This window comes from Ursus arctos, unplaced genomic scaffold (assembly GCF_023065955.2).
Source record: "Ursus arctos isolate Adak ecotype North America unplaced genomic scaffold, UrsArc2.0 scaffold_32, whole genome shotgun sequence".
NCBI lineage: Eukaryota > Metazoa > Chordata > Mammalia > Carnivora > Ursidae > Ursus > Ursus arctos.
This window is the reverse complement of record NW_026623008.1, coordinates 22693485-22712575: the sequence shown is the minus strand read 5'-3', so window position 1 is coordinate 22712575 and position 19091 is coordinate 22693485. Positions and strand designations below refer to the sequence as shown.

Here is a 19091-nt window from a genome sequence, read left to right as displayed (position 1 = left end):
GCTTTAAAATTTTACAGAATAATTTTATATGCATCAGATGTCCTTTTATTTTTTATTTTTATTTTTTTTTTTGCCTCATCATCCAGTTGCTAGGTTCTTTTTACAGTGGAGGGGAGTCTTAGATTGGCCGCTAATCAGAACATGTTGATAACCTATTTTTAGAGTCGTGCCATTTTCTGAGGAGGTTGTTTAGAGCTCCATTATGAAGAGGAAGTTGTTAGATTTCTGGTGAAATAATTCCAGAGGTAGAGGCCTCAGTCAGTCCTCCCTTACCTGTGTAGAATTACAGAACAAGAATTTTGGTTTGTTTATAATGTTTAAAATTTGCAAGAATAAAATTTATTATCACCCAAACATGGATAGGGAAGAGTGCCATGATTCTAAAAGAAATGGGAGTATAAAGTACAGCTGACTTGTGGTGATTCTAGTTGTTGACGATAAGAATGTATCGATGATACGCTAGAACATACAGTTTGAATTAGCAGAGGTGTTACAGGTTCTCAAGCTGGGGGCATATGCTTGTGGTTCTCTTGTTCTGGAGATTAACTGTAGGTTTTTTTCTTCTGTTTTATTTTTTGCATATCCAATATTTAATATCTCCCACATATATTTTAATGTTTTAAAGGAGGGAGAGTAGCTGTATTCTGGATTCTCTTTTTTACCAATCATTAAATACATTTGTTCTTTGATTTAGCAAATACTCTTTGATCCAGGCACTGTGCTAGGTTCTGAGGATTCAAAATTAAGATAATTCTTCTCCTGATTTGTAGTAAATATTCATTGACTGCCTTTGTGGTTAGGCATTTTTGGTTTTGAGAGTCCTGCTTCCTGTGTTGTAAGATTTTGTTTCCAACTTTTCTGAGTCATCTTGTGGTCAGAGTCCCAGTGTCCTGTCATCTTGGGTTTATGGGTTTTGGGCCTGTTCTTGTTTTTACGCTAGAGCTTTAAGAGAAGATAAGTAGGTGGCTTTATGTCTCCTGTACCTGCCTAATAAACCGTATATGGTTATTGGGGATGAGATTTTTTTTTCAATTAGCTTTTGAAGCAAAATTTGAACAGAAAGTTAACAGATGAATCCGATTCTGAGTATAGAGGTGAAACCATGTTTTATCTTGTGATTTTAGCCTGGTCCACTGTACCAAAAATCTAATCCCAGGTTTTAAAAATTAATTTTTTTTAAAGATTTTATTTATTTTGTGACAGAGAGACAGCCAGCGAGAGAGGGAACACAGCAGGGGGAGTGGGAGAGGAAGAAGCAAGGCTCCCAGCGGAGGAGCCCGATGTGGGACTCGATCCCTGAAGGCTGGGATCACTCCTTGAGCCGAAGGCAGACGCTTAACGACTGCGCTACCCAGGCGCCCCTTAAAAATTAATTATACAAAATAAAGTAATGACTTTTGCTGTTTTGTACACAATACTTTATAATCTCTAAAGGCTTAAGTCTAATTGAAGAATAGTAAACAGAATTGAATAGAAAGTTGATTTTATTTAAATGATGACAGTAATATTTTTTAAGTCATTTTTTCCTTCTAAAAATGCCTTTTTCCCTTAAGGTTTCCAAATCTCACTCTTACTTTTGTTAGAAATGTTATTTTTTTTTTTGGTATCTATATAATTCCTCAGACCTGGATGTAAGCATATGTAGATAACCGAAGTATATTCTAGCAGTAATGCAGTGTTACTCTTCCTTCTTCATTCCTCATTATTTATTCATAAGAGTAACAATAACTACCATTTGCTGACAATGTATTCCACAGGTGCTAAGGAGTCTGCATGCATTGTCTCATCAATAACTCTATCAGGATGGACCAGATAAAGAAAGGCTGAGATATATGAATTAATTTGCCCAAGAGCACATATGATGGAGCTTGGGATTCTGACCTGGCTTCCTCTCCAAAGCATGTTTCCTTAGAGTAAATGAAGCCAATACTTGTAAAATAATTGATGGTAAAAATCTCATCTTGGTAAGCTGCATAAAAATTGATATTTTGAGGGAGGATTTAAAAAGATGCCTAATATGCGTCCCTCCCAAAAATATAGACACTGAAGTCATTTTTTAAATTTTAAAATTTTTTTAAATTTTATTTTTTTAAAGATTTTATTTATTTATTAGAGAGAGAGCACAAGCAAGGGGAGGCAGAGGCAGAGGGAGAGGGAGAAGCAGACTCCCCGCTGAGCTGGGAGCCTGATGGAGGGCTCAATCCTAGGACCTGGAGATCATGACCTGAGGTGAAGGCAGATGTTTAACCATCTGAGCCACCCAGGCGCCCCTGAAGTTATTTTATTTTTTTTTAAAGCAAACTCTACCCCCCAGTGTGGGGCTGGAACTCATGACCCCCAAGATCTAGAGTCACAACCTTTACTGACTGAGCCAGCCAGGCGCCCCTACTTTTTAAATTTTATTTTATTTTTTAAAAGATTTTATTTATTTATTTGAGAGGCAGTGCGCATGCAGGCTTGCAAGCTGGGGGAGGAGCAGAGGGAGAGGGACAAACAGACTTGAGCTGAGCATGGAACCTGAGGCAGGGCTTGATCTCAGGACCCGAGTTCATGACCTGAACTGAAATCAAGAGTCAGATGCTTAACTGACTGAGCCACCCAGGTGCCCCATTGGTGCCCCTATTTTTTTAAAGCATAACCTGTTTAGGCACAAAGGAGACAAACTAAGCGTAGAGTGAGGTTTCTATGCTCAAGGAACTCTACCTAGTCAAGGAGGCAGTGAATATGTATGACAACAGAAAGAATGTACAGTATTTCCTATGTATGGTTCGAATTTAGAGAAGGGAGTGATCAGTATCGGCCAGAGTAGTTTGTGATACTTAAATGGAAGAGTCTAAGACTTGGGAAACATTTTTTTGGTTTAGTTAGGGTATGTAGGGGTGCAAGATGGGAGAATTTTTTTTTTTCCAGCATTACAAGGGAGAACTGCAAAAGAGAAATGAAGAATTAATAAGCTTTTATAATATAAAGCACAGCTTCTAATTAGTTTAACTTCATTAAGTTTCCTTCCGTTTAAGCAGTGAAACATATCTGGGAGAGGGGGTGTGTATGAATATAGTCTTTATCCATGTAAACACTAAAATTTGAAGTAAATTGCATTGACTTTTCAGCCAGGTGCAGTGTATTTTTGCTACACTTACATGTGTACTGGTGTGGGTGTGTATGTGTGCTTGTGCTTGTGTGAGTCCTCATTACGGTAAACAATAGCTACATCAAGAATGTGTGGACCTTTGAAATTGAAAGAGAGTTGACTCCATTCAGAGTAATTGATCTTTGTTAAAATTAGTGCTGCGTGGCTCTTGTTAACATTTTTTTCATCAAAGCCAATACTAGCCTCTTGGTGTCACTTTGCAAAATTTAGAGCATTTCTTAGTTGAAATCTTGCTAAGAAGTGGCTACTTAAAACGATCTCCTTAAACCTTGCTGGTTTCTGAAGTATAGTTGTTCTTAGCTGAAGGACTCACAATGCAAGTGCTTTACTTACCTCTTATTCTTGAAAGTTAACATAAAAAAGGAGATAGTAAAATGTCTTTGGAGTAGGGCCAGAAATTATTTTCAAATATTTTAGCTATTCTCCTTGCTGACCACTTTCATTCAGCTTAAAGTTGTAGTGTGAAAATTTAAAGGCACATCTTGGAGCAGCTTTTTAAATTGACACGTGAAAAGATGAGTCTGTTAGTTGAATATTTAAGAGTGTATCTTTGTAGTACTGAGGAAGGCTCACTAACCTTGGGTTACTGGACTTGGTTTCTGCGTTGGTTTGGTTAGGATCTTGTAGGACTTATTTGCTCCACCTGTGGGAGGGCAGCAACGTTACTACTTTCTGTGTCCTAAAAAAGGATGGATTTGCCAAGAGGAGAGCTGTTGGCAGAAAAGGCACCTTCTGCTGCATAATTGGTTTTCTGATTTTTAAAAACTGAAGACTTTTTCTGTTTAAGATTCCTTAATGTTTTACATGTAGGAAATTCGACCACTTTCAGGGACGTTAAGATAGTAGTGATTATTTCAGGAATAAATGGAATGTATTTAGATACGTGGCCCTTCATCTTTGTTTTAGAAAACTGAAGCGATAGAAAAACTTACAATAGCCAAGTGTGTAAACCTGAGGAAGGAGATCTGGCAAGTGCTCTTGTATGTGGAGACATAATGAAACCTATCACGTTCCCTGGAAGTAGAATAAGGTGAGATATATTTAAAATACAGCTACAGATTCTCATTAGACATTACATAGGGATTCTCTCTGTAAGTGTAAAATAGCAGAATGGCTAGTAGAGGGAGGAATTTGGTAGTGATTTGGAGAGTTGGAGAGCTCCTCACTCAAAGAAAGTTATAACTTGGCAGATAGAGATCTCTCTGGACCAGAACTCTGAAGCCAGTCCAGCCTTGGCTCAGACGTTCATCTTTGGACTTTGCTTTTTTCCATCTGTAAGACAAAGATGTTGCACTAGTTTCCCAGGACTCTTTCAAGTCTTAAGATTTTGGAGTTTATCCTTATTTCTCTATCTTTAAAAGGATAGAAAAGAGGAATAGTTCTGCTTTTTCTAAGATATGCCAGAGGGCATCTAAAAGATGTCTTTTTAGAGTGACTTCCCCCTTGTGATGCAGAGGTTCAGTAACTTTTCACTGGGTTTTCTAAGTGACTCATGCACCAGTGTGTAGCTGTCTAAGTATCTATCCCTAGTATCTATCCCTAAGGGCTCTTGGGTGCTAATTCTGAAATCAGGGCAAGTGGAAACCCGATGTGGATACCAAGTCTTTTAAGTTCTTTTCCATATCTTTCCATCATGGCAGACAGAATGGCTCATAGAATTAGAGGCTTTTTGGCTGGCTAAAAGTACTTTTAGGATTTACAGCCCAAGAAGGGCTACCTTACGCTGGCAGCTTCTTGCTACTTGAGTCCCATAAGAGTAACTCAGTTGACTCCAAAGTGGATTGAATTTTGGAAAGGAGATACATCGTCTGCCAGCAAAATCATGCACCCTTTCTTGCAGAAGGGAAGAAAATTAATAAAGCCTTTGATATTTTAATGTAAAAACACCTGATCAGCAGTGTAATGAATCCTTTTTTCTCCAAAATGTAACTTTGAGTATGGATAGGAATGATAAATCTGCCTACTTTCTTGAACCTTGTATTAATACCATCTGGTTGTTGGGCATTTTTGGTATCTTGCTATTGAAGTGTTTACTTCAGAGAAAACATAGCCAGACCAAGTGATCTGGAGGAATGAGATCTTAGTTCATAACTTTCCTGTATTAGATTAGTGGCTATGTGTTAGAGAATATTGTTTGAAGTCCCTGGGATCCATAATAGTTTTGGGATTGGGCATTGGAAGAACAAGATAGAAGAAAGTGTCTTCTAACCTTGAGAATGTGGATGCATCTGACATTTGGAACCTGGTTCTCAGTTATGTCCTGTCACTTTGAGACCCGTTGGGAACCCCACTCATTCCAATATCTGCCTTCTGTCCTGTATTGGGAGTATATGTTGAGCTGTCTTGCAGTGTTTGAATGCAGGAAAACATGCTCCTTTGCAGCAGAATGTAGCTTATCCACATACTTAGTCTCTCTTCTTTAAATTTCTCCCCTTTTATCCTCCTTTGGCTAAAATGTGTTCATTCTTTTCATCCGCATCGCTATGCTTTATTTGAGAGTAAGCCAGCTAAATAACTACAAAATGCATTAACACTTTTCAAGATGCTTTGGCATTGATTTCATTGACTGTGTGAGTGTCCCAACAGGTTTTTGGGAGATATTTGTACCATGGTTTTTACATGAGGAAAATGAGTCCTAAGGTCATGAGTGTCAAGATGTGGATTTGACTCCCAAGTTCTGTTTTGTTAGGCTCAGGAATAATAGCTGCAGTATATTGAGCATATATGATTTTCCAGGTGCTGTGCTAACCACTTCATATACATTACAGTCTTCACAGTCCTGCAGTGTTATGATGCCCTTTTATAGACCAGGCAAAAAGGGTTTAGAGAGGTTAACATGATCATGAACCAGCTGGTTGAACTCACATCTTTGTCACTCCAAATCTTGGGTTTTTCTCTTATTTATTTCTGCATGTCCACAGGCTATCCATTATTTAAAATCTAACTTCAGTGATCAGCTGCTCTTCCGTAAAACCTTTCTTCCTCTAACCAACCAGAAGCTATGGAGAGGAATTCAAGTAGCAAGTTATTTGTGTTGTTCTTATGGCCCTGGTTTATTTTATGTGTAAGTGATTTGTGTAAATGTTTTCTATTTCCTTGCACATAAGTTTATGGAGGGCAGGGGCTTCAGCCAATAACATAACTTTTGTAAACAGTGGCTGCCTAATATATTGTGTTGAATGAATCTTACACAAATACTTTTTTCGAAGCATGGATTCTTCTTTATTTTCTCTTTTACTCCAGAAGTTGATATTGCCCTCCCTTCAAGGGACCTTAGTTCAATTTAGTAAATATTTACTGCCTGTATTCTTTATTCAGATTACTTTACATCCTGAGGGAGGTGGGGTTGTGAAGGGGAGGATGAGGAACTGACAAAACTGAAAAGCCTCTATTCATTCACCCTTCTCTGCATATTTTTACATTTTCAAACTATTTGATTATTACTTTTGCAAAGACTAGTACATCAGATGAATAGTAAATCATCAGTGCTGTACCATCCAAGTTGAATCCGATATATGGGATTCATTATAAAGGATCTTTTGTTTAATATAGTTGTAACTAGATCAGTGAGACACTTTCTCTGGTCCATCTGCTGGGACTTGGAAATACCCTCATTATATATATGCAACCAGACATAATAGTGTTTAGAAAAGCGGAATTACTTTTGTTGTTCTATTTCCTGTTCAAGTGTGTATTAAACAGTATTGTGTGTAATTCTCTCTTCTTTACTATTATTTTGCTGATGAGGAGCCAGAATTAACCAGTTAATGCGTTGTCTCTGGTTAATGCAGTCTGTGATTCTCATTATAGGAAAGCATGTAGAGGAAGTAGTTTATTTTTTGTATCAGTCTTCCTGGTATACATAGTAGCCATATCTAAGAAATTTTCGTCTCCTGGAGTGCATGAAAAAGGGAACTTATCTGTATCTGGTACACTGAGATCTTTGTCTTGTCAATTTAATAATTAAAAATGCCCTGAGGCTGACTGGGTGTGTGGGTGGGTTTAAGTATTTGCTCCCATCTTGAGGCAAAGGACTCTTTCTCCTCTCTTAGTTGAGCTGTTTCTTGCTTTGCTGATACGAAGTGGTTAGGTCATGAAGCAAATCCAGATGTTTTCGTGGTTTTATTCATGAACTTCACAGGTTTCCTAAGTGATCTGGAGGCTTATCTTTTGCACATTGGGCTCTTAGGTACTATTGCAGGAATCACTTATTTAATTATTAAGTCTAGACCTAGTATAACATGAATGTGGTTATGTTATAGGTCAAACCATGTAGTTTATACATGTATGGAAACAAACGACCTTATTTATAAGTAACCTGTAGGTATCCAACGTAACATGGTCCTCTGTTCCCTTACATCTGTTTCTTTATCCTGTAGAAAAGTCTAGTTCACCCTGGCATTTCTTCGTTTTCTGAACATAGTTTACTGTCAGTCTATCAAGTTGTACAAGATAGCAGAGAAAAGAAGCCTCGTTTGGCCCTGTCCCAATAATTTGAAGGGGGAAGGTATAAAGAATTTTACTTTCAGTGGATCGGTGAAGGGTGTGCAGCTTGGTTTGGAGCTTGCCCCAGGGTAATTTATCAAAAGAATGTGTTGATTGAGGTGAGGTCGATATCTCTGAATTTTTTATGTGTGACCAGTATCTTGTGTGTGTTTCAGTTCCCAGATGAAGTCGTTCACAGTGATTGTGTTCTCTGTGTGGTCAAGAACTGCTGTGCTCCTTTGAAGAGAGTGCACTGTGGAGCTTAGCAGTCATCAGCTGAACTGACTGCAATTCTGTCTAACCTGTGGTTGTCCTAAAATTTTAGATTTACCAAATTCTTCTTACGTCTGCTTGATTGGTCTTTTTGCTCATACTGTTTCCCAGCAGCCCACCATGGATCTTCAGGGCATCCTTAAAACTTTACCCATTGAACTTGTGAACTTAAACTCGGAACACCATATCTGTATATACGTGGGTCCTGTTTTCATCTAGACTTTACACTCAGTTGACTACAGAATAGACTCCTGGTTCAAAGAATCGCAGTGATAGGCTTGCTCACGCATACTTACCGACTTCGTTCTTGAACATCATAATGGGCTACGGATTCTCATTTTTGAAATGACATAGTTTTTTCTTTTCTTTTCTTTTCTTTTTATTTATTTATTTGAGAGAGAGAGTGAGCAGAGCATGCAAGAGAGAAACATGAGTTGTGGGGGGAGGGGCAGAGGGAGAGGGAGAAGCAGACTCCCCACTGAGCAGGGAGCCCACCATGTGGACTCCATCCCAGGACCCCAGGATCATGACCTTGAGCAGAACGCAGACGCTTAACTGACTGAGTCACCCAGGTGCCCCACTTTTTTTTTTTTTTTAAATACTTTGAAAGCTGAGAGAGGCGTCTAAGCAGCCGTTTGTCCCTTCCTTGCCCCATTTCCACAGGTCCCCTCTCTTACCGTTTCATGCCTAGTTACTGCAGTGACCTCTTTGCTTAGCTTCTCAGCATCCATTTCACTTGCCCTCACCCCATTTTTTTTGGAGGAATGTCAGATTAATTTTCTGAACTTAATTTTTATGATGTTGCTTCCTGTTGCTGCCTGTTGGATTAAGAGCCCAACGCTTTGATGATCCACGAAGCCTCACTGGTCACTGGACTAATTGCCTTTTCTCCCTCTCCTTCCTGCTTCCCTGTGCCACTGGCCAGACGCCTTTCTTCTTGCTGGGCACCTGCTCCACTTTTCTTTCTTTCTCTTTCTTTCTTTCTTCCTTTCTTTCTTTCTTTCTTTCTTTCTTTCTTTCTTTCTTTCTTTCTTTCTTTCTTTTCCTTTCCTTTCCTTTCCTTTCCTTTCCTTTCCTTTCCTTTCCTTTCCTTTCCTTTCCCTTCCCTTCCCTTCCCTTCCCTTCCCTTCCCTTCCCTTCCCTTCCCTTCCTTTCCTTTTCTTCTTCTCTTCTCTTTTTTCTTTTCTTTCTTCTTCCCTTCCCTTCCTTCCCTTCCTTCCCTTCCTTCCCTTCCTTCCCTTCCTTCCTTCCTCTTCATGGAGAGTCCTTCCCACCGTCTTCTCACTCTGAACTTTCCCCTCCTGTATGGCAGGCCTGACCAGTCCTGCCGCCAGGGTAGGGTTCCTTTCTTCATCTGAAGTAGGTGGTGAAGGTTAGCAGTCTGAAGCACACTTTTAGTGTGCTTCTCTTAAAATGAATTCCTGCGAGTCATATCACTTTGATTCCTGATAGGCTTTTCTTTTTAGTTTTCTCTTTGGGTGAAGAGTGTCTTTTACTACTTTTATTTCTAATTTCTAGTAGTGGCTACTACAGGCTGTGCATTTCAGGGTCTGTTTAAGTAATTCTTTACTTTTTGACATCAGTATTTCAGATGCTGAAACTCTTGAAATTTTTCAGTGGCCAGAAAAGCAATAGTGGTTTTCCAGATGTGAGAGAGAAGGTCAAATTTTACCTCATGTTGGCCAGGCCTTAGTGATTTGTATCATTTCATCCTTAGTGGTGGGAGTGTTTCTAAAGGACATTAAATGTAACTATTGACCGTGCTTGTGAAAAGTGCTTAATAGCTGGAAAATATTTTTCAAAAAACCTGTTAATTTTATATACCACGTAATTATAATTATGCAAAATATGAAACTTCTTTTTTTTAAAAGGAGTACATTAAATTTTAACCAAAAGAGGTATTTACTTAAGAGATCATTAATGTGGAAATTTGTTTTCAGTAGAGAGCATCTTGACACCTAGATGAACAGCTACTAGGTGCCAGGTTCTGTATCTGCCTGGTAGAAAAATGTGAAAAAATTATACCAAATATTGATTCTTAGACAGTTTGTGTTTGTGTGTGTGTGTGTGTGTGTGGTTTGAATGTAGTGAAGCAGAGCAAAAGTGTTTTAACATTTAAAAATAATCTTTACATATAAGTATTGCCTAACTGACTAAAAAGAATGTGGGGCTGTTCCCCAATTAATAGAGATATAAACAGGAAGTGTGAATTGAGAAGATCTTATTTCTTAAACTAAAAGAGAAAATGAAAATTAAAACACCACCTTTATACTTATTTATTTATTTTTTTTAGATTTTCTTTATTAGAGAGAGAGCAGGAGCGGTTGGGCGGGGTGGTGCGGAGGAGCAGAGAGAGAGGGAGAAACAGACTTTCCCTGCTGAGCCGGGAGCCTGGTACGGGGCTCCATCCCTGAGCCGAAGGCAGACGCTTAACCAACTGAGCCACCCACGCGCCCCTATACTTATTTTAATTAAAAAAATAACTGGCTTGTGATTAAACCATTGAACACATTCAACATTCCTTATGTAAGCTACAGTTTTCAGAGTGGATTAGATGTTATTATCTGCTTGCGGAGAAATATTTGAAACATATGGTGAGCTCTCTCCTTAAAATTGTTCCTGTGAAATTAGGTTTAAGTGAAGTGTGTCTGCTTAAGAGAAAATGCCTTATTTGTTGTGAATTCCATACCACTATAATCTCAATTTTTATTTATTAGAAAATCAGTTCTAAATCATAAAAGTATATTTGTAACAAGTTCATAAATCCCACCACACCAATAAGCACCTATTTCAGTTTTTATTTTTCTTTACGGTCTTGATCCAAAAGGGAAGGGTGCAGAAGGAGTAGTAGTCTTTACACGTGCAATTTTGTATTTTACTTTTAAAAGTTAGTGTTTTTTTGTAAACATTACATAAGGTCATTATGGCTGTTTTGGGTGAGCTTCCATTGTTGTAGCACTACTGCCTTGGTGAACACTTAGCTTGCTCCCAACATTTTTGCTCTTAGACTTTGAAAGTAGGGGTTCTTTTTTACTTTTGAATTGTCATTTTGCTGTTGTTGAGATAAATTCTCTGGAACGAATGTGACTCTCGATGTATTTATTTTCTAAACCCTTTCCCAAAGAATTGTCCTAACAGTGAATGGAGGTACCTTTTTAAAAAAAAGTCTTGCAAAGTATATTGATGTATACTTTTATATTTAAACTGTTTCTTGTTAAAGCTTTTTAAGTGACTTAGGAGTGTAGTTCATATATTTGTGAAAGCGCTTTATGTACTGTCTCACTTGATATCACAACAACCCTTTATGGCATGGGGGGGTGGGGCTAGGTCAGTCTCTAGGGCATTAAGCTTCTGAGAAGGGATTTCTGAAAATTATACAATTGTCACACATCAGAACTCTGCCTAGAACATGTGACTGTCAGTGGTTACCAACTATACTTCATTTCAGTCAGTTCTGAGCAGTCCTTTCTTTGAGTTGATGTCAATTCTTTTAATGCAATGAGAATGTAATGAGAATATGTATGTACTAAGAGATTAAAAAATTTGGGAGGGGGGCTGTATCTTACCACCTGGTTAAAATACCAGGTATTTGACTCCTGCATTGGTTACATTCCAGTGATGAAACTAAGCTTTTGTTGGAAGTTTGCATTGCCAGGTAACATGATCAAACCTGATCATGCCTGCAGGGCTGTAGCATGCATCCTTGTGAATAGTACTCCTTAAGAAGCCTAATTTCTGCTCTGAGAGACAGCTCTGTGCAGCTTGTGTTGAGCGTGTAAGTGTTTACCAGGTATTTTACTCCTCTTGGGTACAGAGTACTTGTTGGGAGTGTGCATTTAGTGTTGAGACCATCAGGAAACCTCACTGATACTTTCTTGTGCAAATATTAGTGACAGTGTGGTCAGACAACATTCCTTAATAATCATCTTGCCTCTTTGTTTCTGCAGAGCTGTAATCATGGCTCTTTTGTTAGGACTCTTAATTTTATGGGATTTACACTGAAGTGGGCTGGGCGATGCTGTGCTCACATCTGCTCGCTGAGTACCTAGGAGCATTTCATTGACTAGCCATTTAGTAGTGTTCTTAAATCATAGTAGCAGCTGTTTTTTTGAGTGGTTGCTCAGAGCTCAGCATTGTACTGCTTTTTTACGCAGATCTCATTTAATGTTCACTATAGTTCATTTTATAGGTGAGAAAACTGAGGCCGAGAGGGGTTAAATTCTGAGTTGGGATTTAAAACCAGGTTGGTTTTTTAAAAAATGATTTCAGAGCACTGGCATGTGTTTTACTACTATATTATTTCTTAAAATAAGAAGCCCTTTATTGTCTCCACGTCTATTTAAAGGGCGCTTAGTGGGAGATAATGTTGTAATTGACTGTGCAAGTGCGTCTTTGGGTATTGTCTCTTTTGTTAGATGATAAAAGAGAAAAGGTGTTTCCAAACAAAATTTAGAGGTTTTCCAAGTGGCTGACATTGCTTGTAAACTAGTGCTTGATTTCTCTCTCGTTCTCCAGAAGCCTCATGAATAAGCTTACTGATTACTTTCTATAAGTCTTTTTCTTTTATAAACCTGTGGTTCAAGCTGGGATAAACAGTGTGTGGTTTTTCCCCCAAGAATTTGAGAACTGACACTATTGGGGGTTTGGGGCAACTAGGAATCCCATTTAATGGGACAAGACAGAAAAGAGTACAAGGTCTGTTGTATGGCTGGGGAGGAATGCTGGGACTTCCCAAGTCCTGGTTCTCAGTTTATAGGTCTTGAAAAGGATTTCCATCACTAATTCACAGGTAGTTAGATTATCGGATTGACCTACACTAACGAGAACCACAAGAGACTTCTGTATGAAAACCAAAATGCAGTTTACTAATTTATAAGGAGAAATAATAACTCTCAAGTGGACAGAGTAATTGTGTTCCGTGATCAGTATGCTTGGCTACAGGAGGAAGCCAAGTTCTCATAAGAAGTTTGCTTGCTAAGCAGAGTCTGAGCCAGGGAAGTTACTGGGATGTTTTTAGTGGCTAGTGTAATCAAGCTGCTATCTGGCTTGATGCATTAATTGCTTTTATAAGGATAGACTTGTTTGGGCATCATGTGCCCTTTCCTTAAATATGCCAACTGGGTCATACTACCTACATCTGACTCCCTGGGTCTCTTTAGCTTTTGTTGGACCCATTCCTAATTCCGTTTATCTTCCTTTGAAATGATCAAATCTTTCCATCCTCTTATTGCCTAATCTTTCTTTAAATTTTGTAAACCTCTGCTGTGAACTGTTCTTTTTTGTCCTGTCAAAGAATGATTTTTATTTCTAAGTTCTTGATGGGGTAAGCAAGAACCGTCTTTTCATACAATAGTTGGATTTAAATTTTTGGTGATTGGATTAGGTGTGGCTTGAGTGAACGTTTGGCAGCTCCCAATGCTGAACCGGTGTGTTTTGACCAGTACTGTAGAGATGTTACCTTTACTTCCAGAGGGTTGCTGTTGAATTTGAAGTGACAGTTGGATACTCGTCATCACTTGGTTTTATTTTATAATTCAGTAGATTATAGCTTCTTTTACTCTGATCAGATTTGAGCAGTTAATGTCTTAATTTTAGTTGACCGTGTGATTGCTACTAGTTCTTGGTAAGCTTAATGTGTCTAAGCTGATCTAATTTTGCAGAAGTTTATACATTTTTTAATACAGAAGGGCTATAAGACAAAGTAGGGGAGAACATGAAATAGAAAGCATGTAATTTTTTTCCAAATTCAAAAGCACTTGGATTTTAGATATTCGAAGTGGAACGAGACATGCTTCTTAAAAACAAACTTGTCAACAAGTGTGTAGACTATCAAAACAGTCCTATTCAAATATAGTCACAGCTGTATTAGTTTCTGTTGCTACCGAGCAGATCACCTCAAAATTCAGTGGCTTAAAACAACAGAGTTGTTATGTTTACACCTCAGAGTTTCTGTAGGTTGGAAACCCAGTCCTGGCTTCAAAAGATCCTTTGTTTCAGGGTCCCTCACATGCTGCACTCAGGATTCCATCTGGGCCTGCAGTCATCTCAGAGTTCAACTGAGGAAGGGTCTGCTTCCCAACTCGCTCACAAGGTTGATGTCAGGATTAAGTTCCTCGCAGGTTGTTGGACGGAGGGCCTCAGTTCCTAATGAATTGATGTCCCATGACCTCTCTTGGTTTTTTGCCATGTGAGTCTCTCTGTAGGGCAGGTCACAACATAGCAGTGAGCTTCATCAAAGTGAGCAGGCAAGAGGCAGGAGAGATGCGAGTAAGAGGGCAAGAGAAAGAAACAAGACAGGTAGTCAGTTTTTTTGTAAGGTAGTCTTGAAAATGACATGCCATCACTCCTGCCATGTGTTACTCCTTAGGAGCAAGTCATGAGGTCCAGCTCACAGTAAAGGGAAGGGGATTACATAAGGGCATGAGGATCAGGAGGCAGGAGTCCTTTCTGATGCTGCTGCTTACCACACAAGTGAGGGGTGGAGATGGGTATGTTTTACAGGAAGGTGAGAAATGCTAGGTTCTGGGAAAGATCCAGAGAGTCGGAAGAGCTTTGCTAAGTTTGCTTCTGTCTTTGCCTATGTCCCTCGGGTCAGTATTTAAGTTTTCTTCCCATTCACAGAGCACTCTTGCAACCCCATAGGTTCCACATTTCTCCTTCCCAGAATTGGCATGCTCATACCTTCCTCCCATCTCCTTTTTCTTTATCTCTTACACACTTGCCCCTTCAGTCCAAGCTGTTTTCATTGATAATGGTTAACTGACTGCCTCATTACTACTTTGCCAAAGCACGTGGAGTTCCAGTACTTCGGGGCTGCTCGTAGCCTCTGTGTAGGATTTCCAGTTATATTGATGGTTAGTAGTGGGAGATAGGGCTGCCTTTGAGTATCTGACTAGGGTCTTGGCGTTTTGGTGTGTATTCCTTTGAGCGTTGTTGCATCAGTTACTACTCTGAAGTAGAATCTTCACTTTTTAGCACGTTTCTACATGTTTGTTGTGCTGTTGTTTCCTTTTGAGAGAATTTGGCCCAGAACCAGACTTGCTTACATATTCACCTGGCTGGCTTTGCATGTTATGACAGCCTGGCAAACTACAGTGAAAGATGACAGGATTCTAGAAATCATTTTGAAGCCTGGAGTTCAAGGGCTGCTGCTTTCAGTCAGTAAGCAGTTTGACAAATTATAGACAGACTGTATTTGCATATGGAGGCCGGTACTTGAAGAAGTTTTTCCTCGAGCTTCCAGTAAAGATTTCAGATTTGTGTAGAGAGGGATGAGCGCCATATTAAATATACTTTGATCTCCTTTGCTCTCTTTCCATTATTATATGGAGAACATCCATTATTATATGAAAATTCACCAACAAGTGAGATGTCTCTTCTGCCGACATTCTTTCTTATACACAAAGGAGAAGCTTGTCCTGTTTATTCACACTTCCTATAAAATATGGGAGAAAACCCATAATTTTAGTTAGAAAAGATACAACCAATAGGGAAATATTCGTAACCTTGCGAGAGGGCATTTTTGAGACTAAAAGAAGAAAAAGAAGTTTAAAAACAAGAATCCTTTAATGGTGCTTGAGTAATTCACATTAATTTTCAGTGTCCCTTCTGTGATTTACAGCTATTTTGCCTTGGTGTGATGCCACTGAATACATTTATTGAGAACCTACCATGTGGTGGGCATCGTGCTAGGCACTCATTAACAATATCTCTAATCATCACAAACTGAAAATTATTTCCTTCATCATTACAGAGAGAATGAGGCTCAGGGCAGTTCAGCAGTTTGTCCTAGGACACATCAAAGTTGTCTAGGCTTTCACTTTCTGACCCCACTGCTTAGCTCTCCTTCGCTCCCACCTTTCTCCCTATCCCTGGCCCTCATCCCCTCAAGTGGACAGATCAGCTCTGTCCTTGTTTTCCTCAGAGAATGAATCCAAGAGGCACACTGGGAATTGACTGCTTATAACTGCTCATCTTCAAGTAAACCTGTGTTTACTAAATGTCGGATCAAAATGTGTCTTTCGTCATGATCTTACTGGGTTAGAAAATAACAAATTAGGGGCTGAAGAGAAAAGTGTGTGGGACACTGCTTTGAGCAGGTTGTAACCCAGGCCTACCAGATAGATTGATAGAGCTAGATTGAAATTATGCTTAGAAACCCACAATTCAGATTTGGAAAGCCAAGATTTGATTTTAGTGAGGGCATAGTTGAGTTATTCCCCCCTTATCATTGGGGTATAAATTGGAAAGGTAAACCTTTATTGTCAAGGAGGAGAGAAAATGCTTTGTTGTCTGGTTTTTTATTCCATTCCTCTGAGAAATTCAGCTCTCCCGGTGCCTTCTCTTATGCTCAAAAGCAGTTACTAAGTATGGTTTCAAAGTTCTGAATTTCTTGTCTGACTAGTAGTAGCCAAAATGAAAACATACTTAGAAGCAATAAGGGGGACATTTTGGTGAGTAAAGCTGATGACTGGAATGAAGAATGATGGAAGTCTAGTGCAATTTCATTTTGTAACCCTGGTCACTAATGCTTTGGTCTTTTGTGCACACTGTACTGGGTTTTACTTGAAGGGTACTTTGCATTTCTTTGGTCATAGCTCGTTTAAGGTTCTCGTATTGGTTTAGGGCCAGTGGTGTGTACATTTCTATGAAGCATGGAATGTTTTGTGAAGTCACTTTAATGGTATTACTAAGTTTTGTTAAAATAAATTGAGGTTAGGAGATTTTATTCCCTTCCAGTAATGGGGAAATAGCTCTTCTGTCTTTCCAAAATCTTGGAATAGGTTAATGTTGTGGTTAGGAAGTTTTCTGTTTGTTTTTTCCCTCTGGTAATGAACGTGTTTTTGGTGAACACAATCTCTGTGTTTGAAGGAGGTGAGTTTTGCCTCTAGCATTCCATAGCTGGGGTCTGAGTTCTTGCCCCAGCTTGAGTAACTTTGTATGGCTAGTTTGTACACATGAAGGCAGAAGTAGTGTTTTAGTAGTTGTAGGTACTTTCCTTTTCAAAAGGAGTCTTCTTAGCAAGCGTTTAGCTAATGGGTCTAATATTACTCCCTTTCCCCCCAACCCCCTTAAAAATCTTGGCATAGATTAAGTGAATGATTCTAGATATTTAAGCTGAGCCTCTATTGTGGTGGGTTGATCTGTGGCCCCTCCTTGCCTTAGGCCTCTCTGTGACTTTTACCAAATATACAGTAGTGCTCTGACCACAGTCCGTGTAGTCAGAACACCGTGATTAAAGACCTTCAGGGCACGTGAGCATCTGCAGTACCCTTGTCTAAAAGAAAGTGTTGACTGCTGTACTTTCATCCTTTATGAATTCTTTAAAAGCGTCTATTATTTTTAATTTGCAGCAGCTCTTGCCAGGTAAAAAGTTTTGGGAAACAGATGAATCCAGCAAAGATGGACCAAAAGGAATATTCCTGGGTGATCAATGGCGAGACAGTGCCTGGGGAACATCAGGTAATCTAGATCTAGCATCTGTACTGTGATTTATGCCTGTCTTAGAGCTCCTTTCCTCAGCAATCGGCAAGTCGTGAATTTCACATCAGTGACATAAGCATGTCAAGCAATGTCCTGTCCTGTAGTATAATTGCCATGAAGGAGCTTATATGATGTAATTTATTAAAACATAATTAACACAAAGTCAAATCTTCAATATTTTATTGAAGTGTTAGCCACAGGGGAGTGGTCTTATTTGAAATGACCATAATTTCAGCTATAACTTCTTGTTCTGTACTGCTGTCAGCATACTTGGAATTAGAAAATCCATGCCTGCCATTTGAAGTTCATGTTTCTTTTTCCTCCCCTTGCTCCCCTGTGTACTGTGTATGGGATGATCTATTTGTAAATGTGGTTGGGGCCAAATCAAGTCACTGGGCCCGGATGCTCTTCTGACAGACTACCCCTGAAGAGGGGTGGGGAGAACCTGTAGGGGCACACACTGACAGCAGAAAGAAAGAACAGAGGCTAGGGAGGAAGGAGACCGAAAACCCAGAAGCTGATGTGCTGTGTTACAGCGCAGTGTAAAAATGGAACCTCAGATGACAGTGAGTCATCAGAAAATATCAAATTATGTTGTTGGTTTTAAAAAGGGCCGTAAAATCACATTTTGTTTTAGTAATATTACCAATAAAATATATTAAAAAGAAATTCTGCTACTTGAAAGGGGTAAACAGTTTATCCACTATAGCTAGATAAACCAGTTATGTGAACTGCTGTATTGCTCTGCTGTCTGGATATATGAGGAGTGTGTTCCGTTTTCCTTAGTTTATGTAGAATTTTATACTCAGGGAAAAACACAATAGGAGGTTTTGGCTCACCTGACCATGGCAGGCTTCCTGATTCCCAGTCATTGGTTTATCCATGAGACATCACTCATAATTTGTTTGAGCCTCTGGCTGCACTGTATCATGCTTGTGTATCTTTTTTGTAGATCATTCAGTTTCCCAGCCAATCATGGTGCAGAGAAGACCTGGTCAGAGTTTCCATGTGAACAGTGAGGTCAATTCTGTACTGTCCCCACGGTCGGAGAGTGGGGGACTAGGCGTTAGCATGGTGGAGTATGTGTTGAGCTCATCCCCGGGCGATTCCTGTCTAAGAAAAGGAGGATTTGTAAGTTGGCTTGAGGAACTTGTTCCTATATCTCTCTTTTTTTACCCCCCTAAAGCAAAACATGCCTGTTTAGTTTCCTTAGATATTCACAGCACTAATTATAGTGTATTTTAAAACACTTTTATTGCAGTTAGATGCCAGCAAACACAGTAGGAGATGCAAATAACTTTTAAAAAACAAAGACATGATGTTTTGGGGGGGATATATTGATAATAATGTGAGGTAGAACTGAAATCTAGCTCTCAGTTCATTGGTCTATCAGAAGACATTTTTAGTTTAAAACAAAAGTAAAAAGAGAAGGAATTAAAATAAGAAAGCTGAAGTTGGGGTGTCAGTAGGGAATAGATCTGAGAGCAGTGATTTGCCATTTCCCAGTAATCCTTAAAATGGATTGGGTATGTAGGGTCATTCTTGTTTCACTTTGTGTAATTATGGAATGGTCTTTGGCCCTCTTTGAACAGCTTTGCCTCTTAACACCTTGCCTCTTAGGAAATTCAAAGTTCTGTTAATTCCAGATCTGCAATTTTTTTTATTCCTCACCATTTGACCTCTCTGATGCTCAGTTGTT

At 39.1% G+C, this 19091-nt stretch overlaps 1 protein-coding gene across 31 annotated transcripts in view; it reads left to right on the top strand.

Annotated features, from left to right (window-relative positions):
- The window catches only part of PUM1 (pumilio RNA binding family member 1), a 128788-nt gene that overhangs the window by 42211 nt on the left and 67486 nt on the right, over nucleotides 1-19091 (top strand). For 22 of the 31 annotated variants that reach the window (XM_048222027.2, XM_044390466.3, XM_044390468.3 and 19 more), the window contains 2 exons: nucleotides 17263-17371; nucleotides 18345-18523. The exons of 7 other annotated variants lie outside the window; for them this stretch is intronic. In XM_048222027.2, coding sequence (XP_048077984.1) covers nucleotides 17263-17371; nucleotides 18345-18523 — 288 coding nt within the window. The remainder of the gene's footprint in view (nucleotides 1-17262; nucleotides 17372-18344; nucleotides 18524-19091) is intronic. 2 more of the 31 variants (XM_044390464.3, XM_048222033.2) reach the window with 1 other exon arrangement.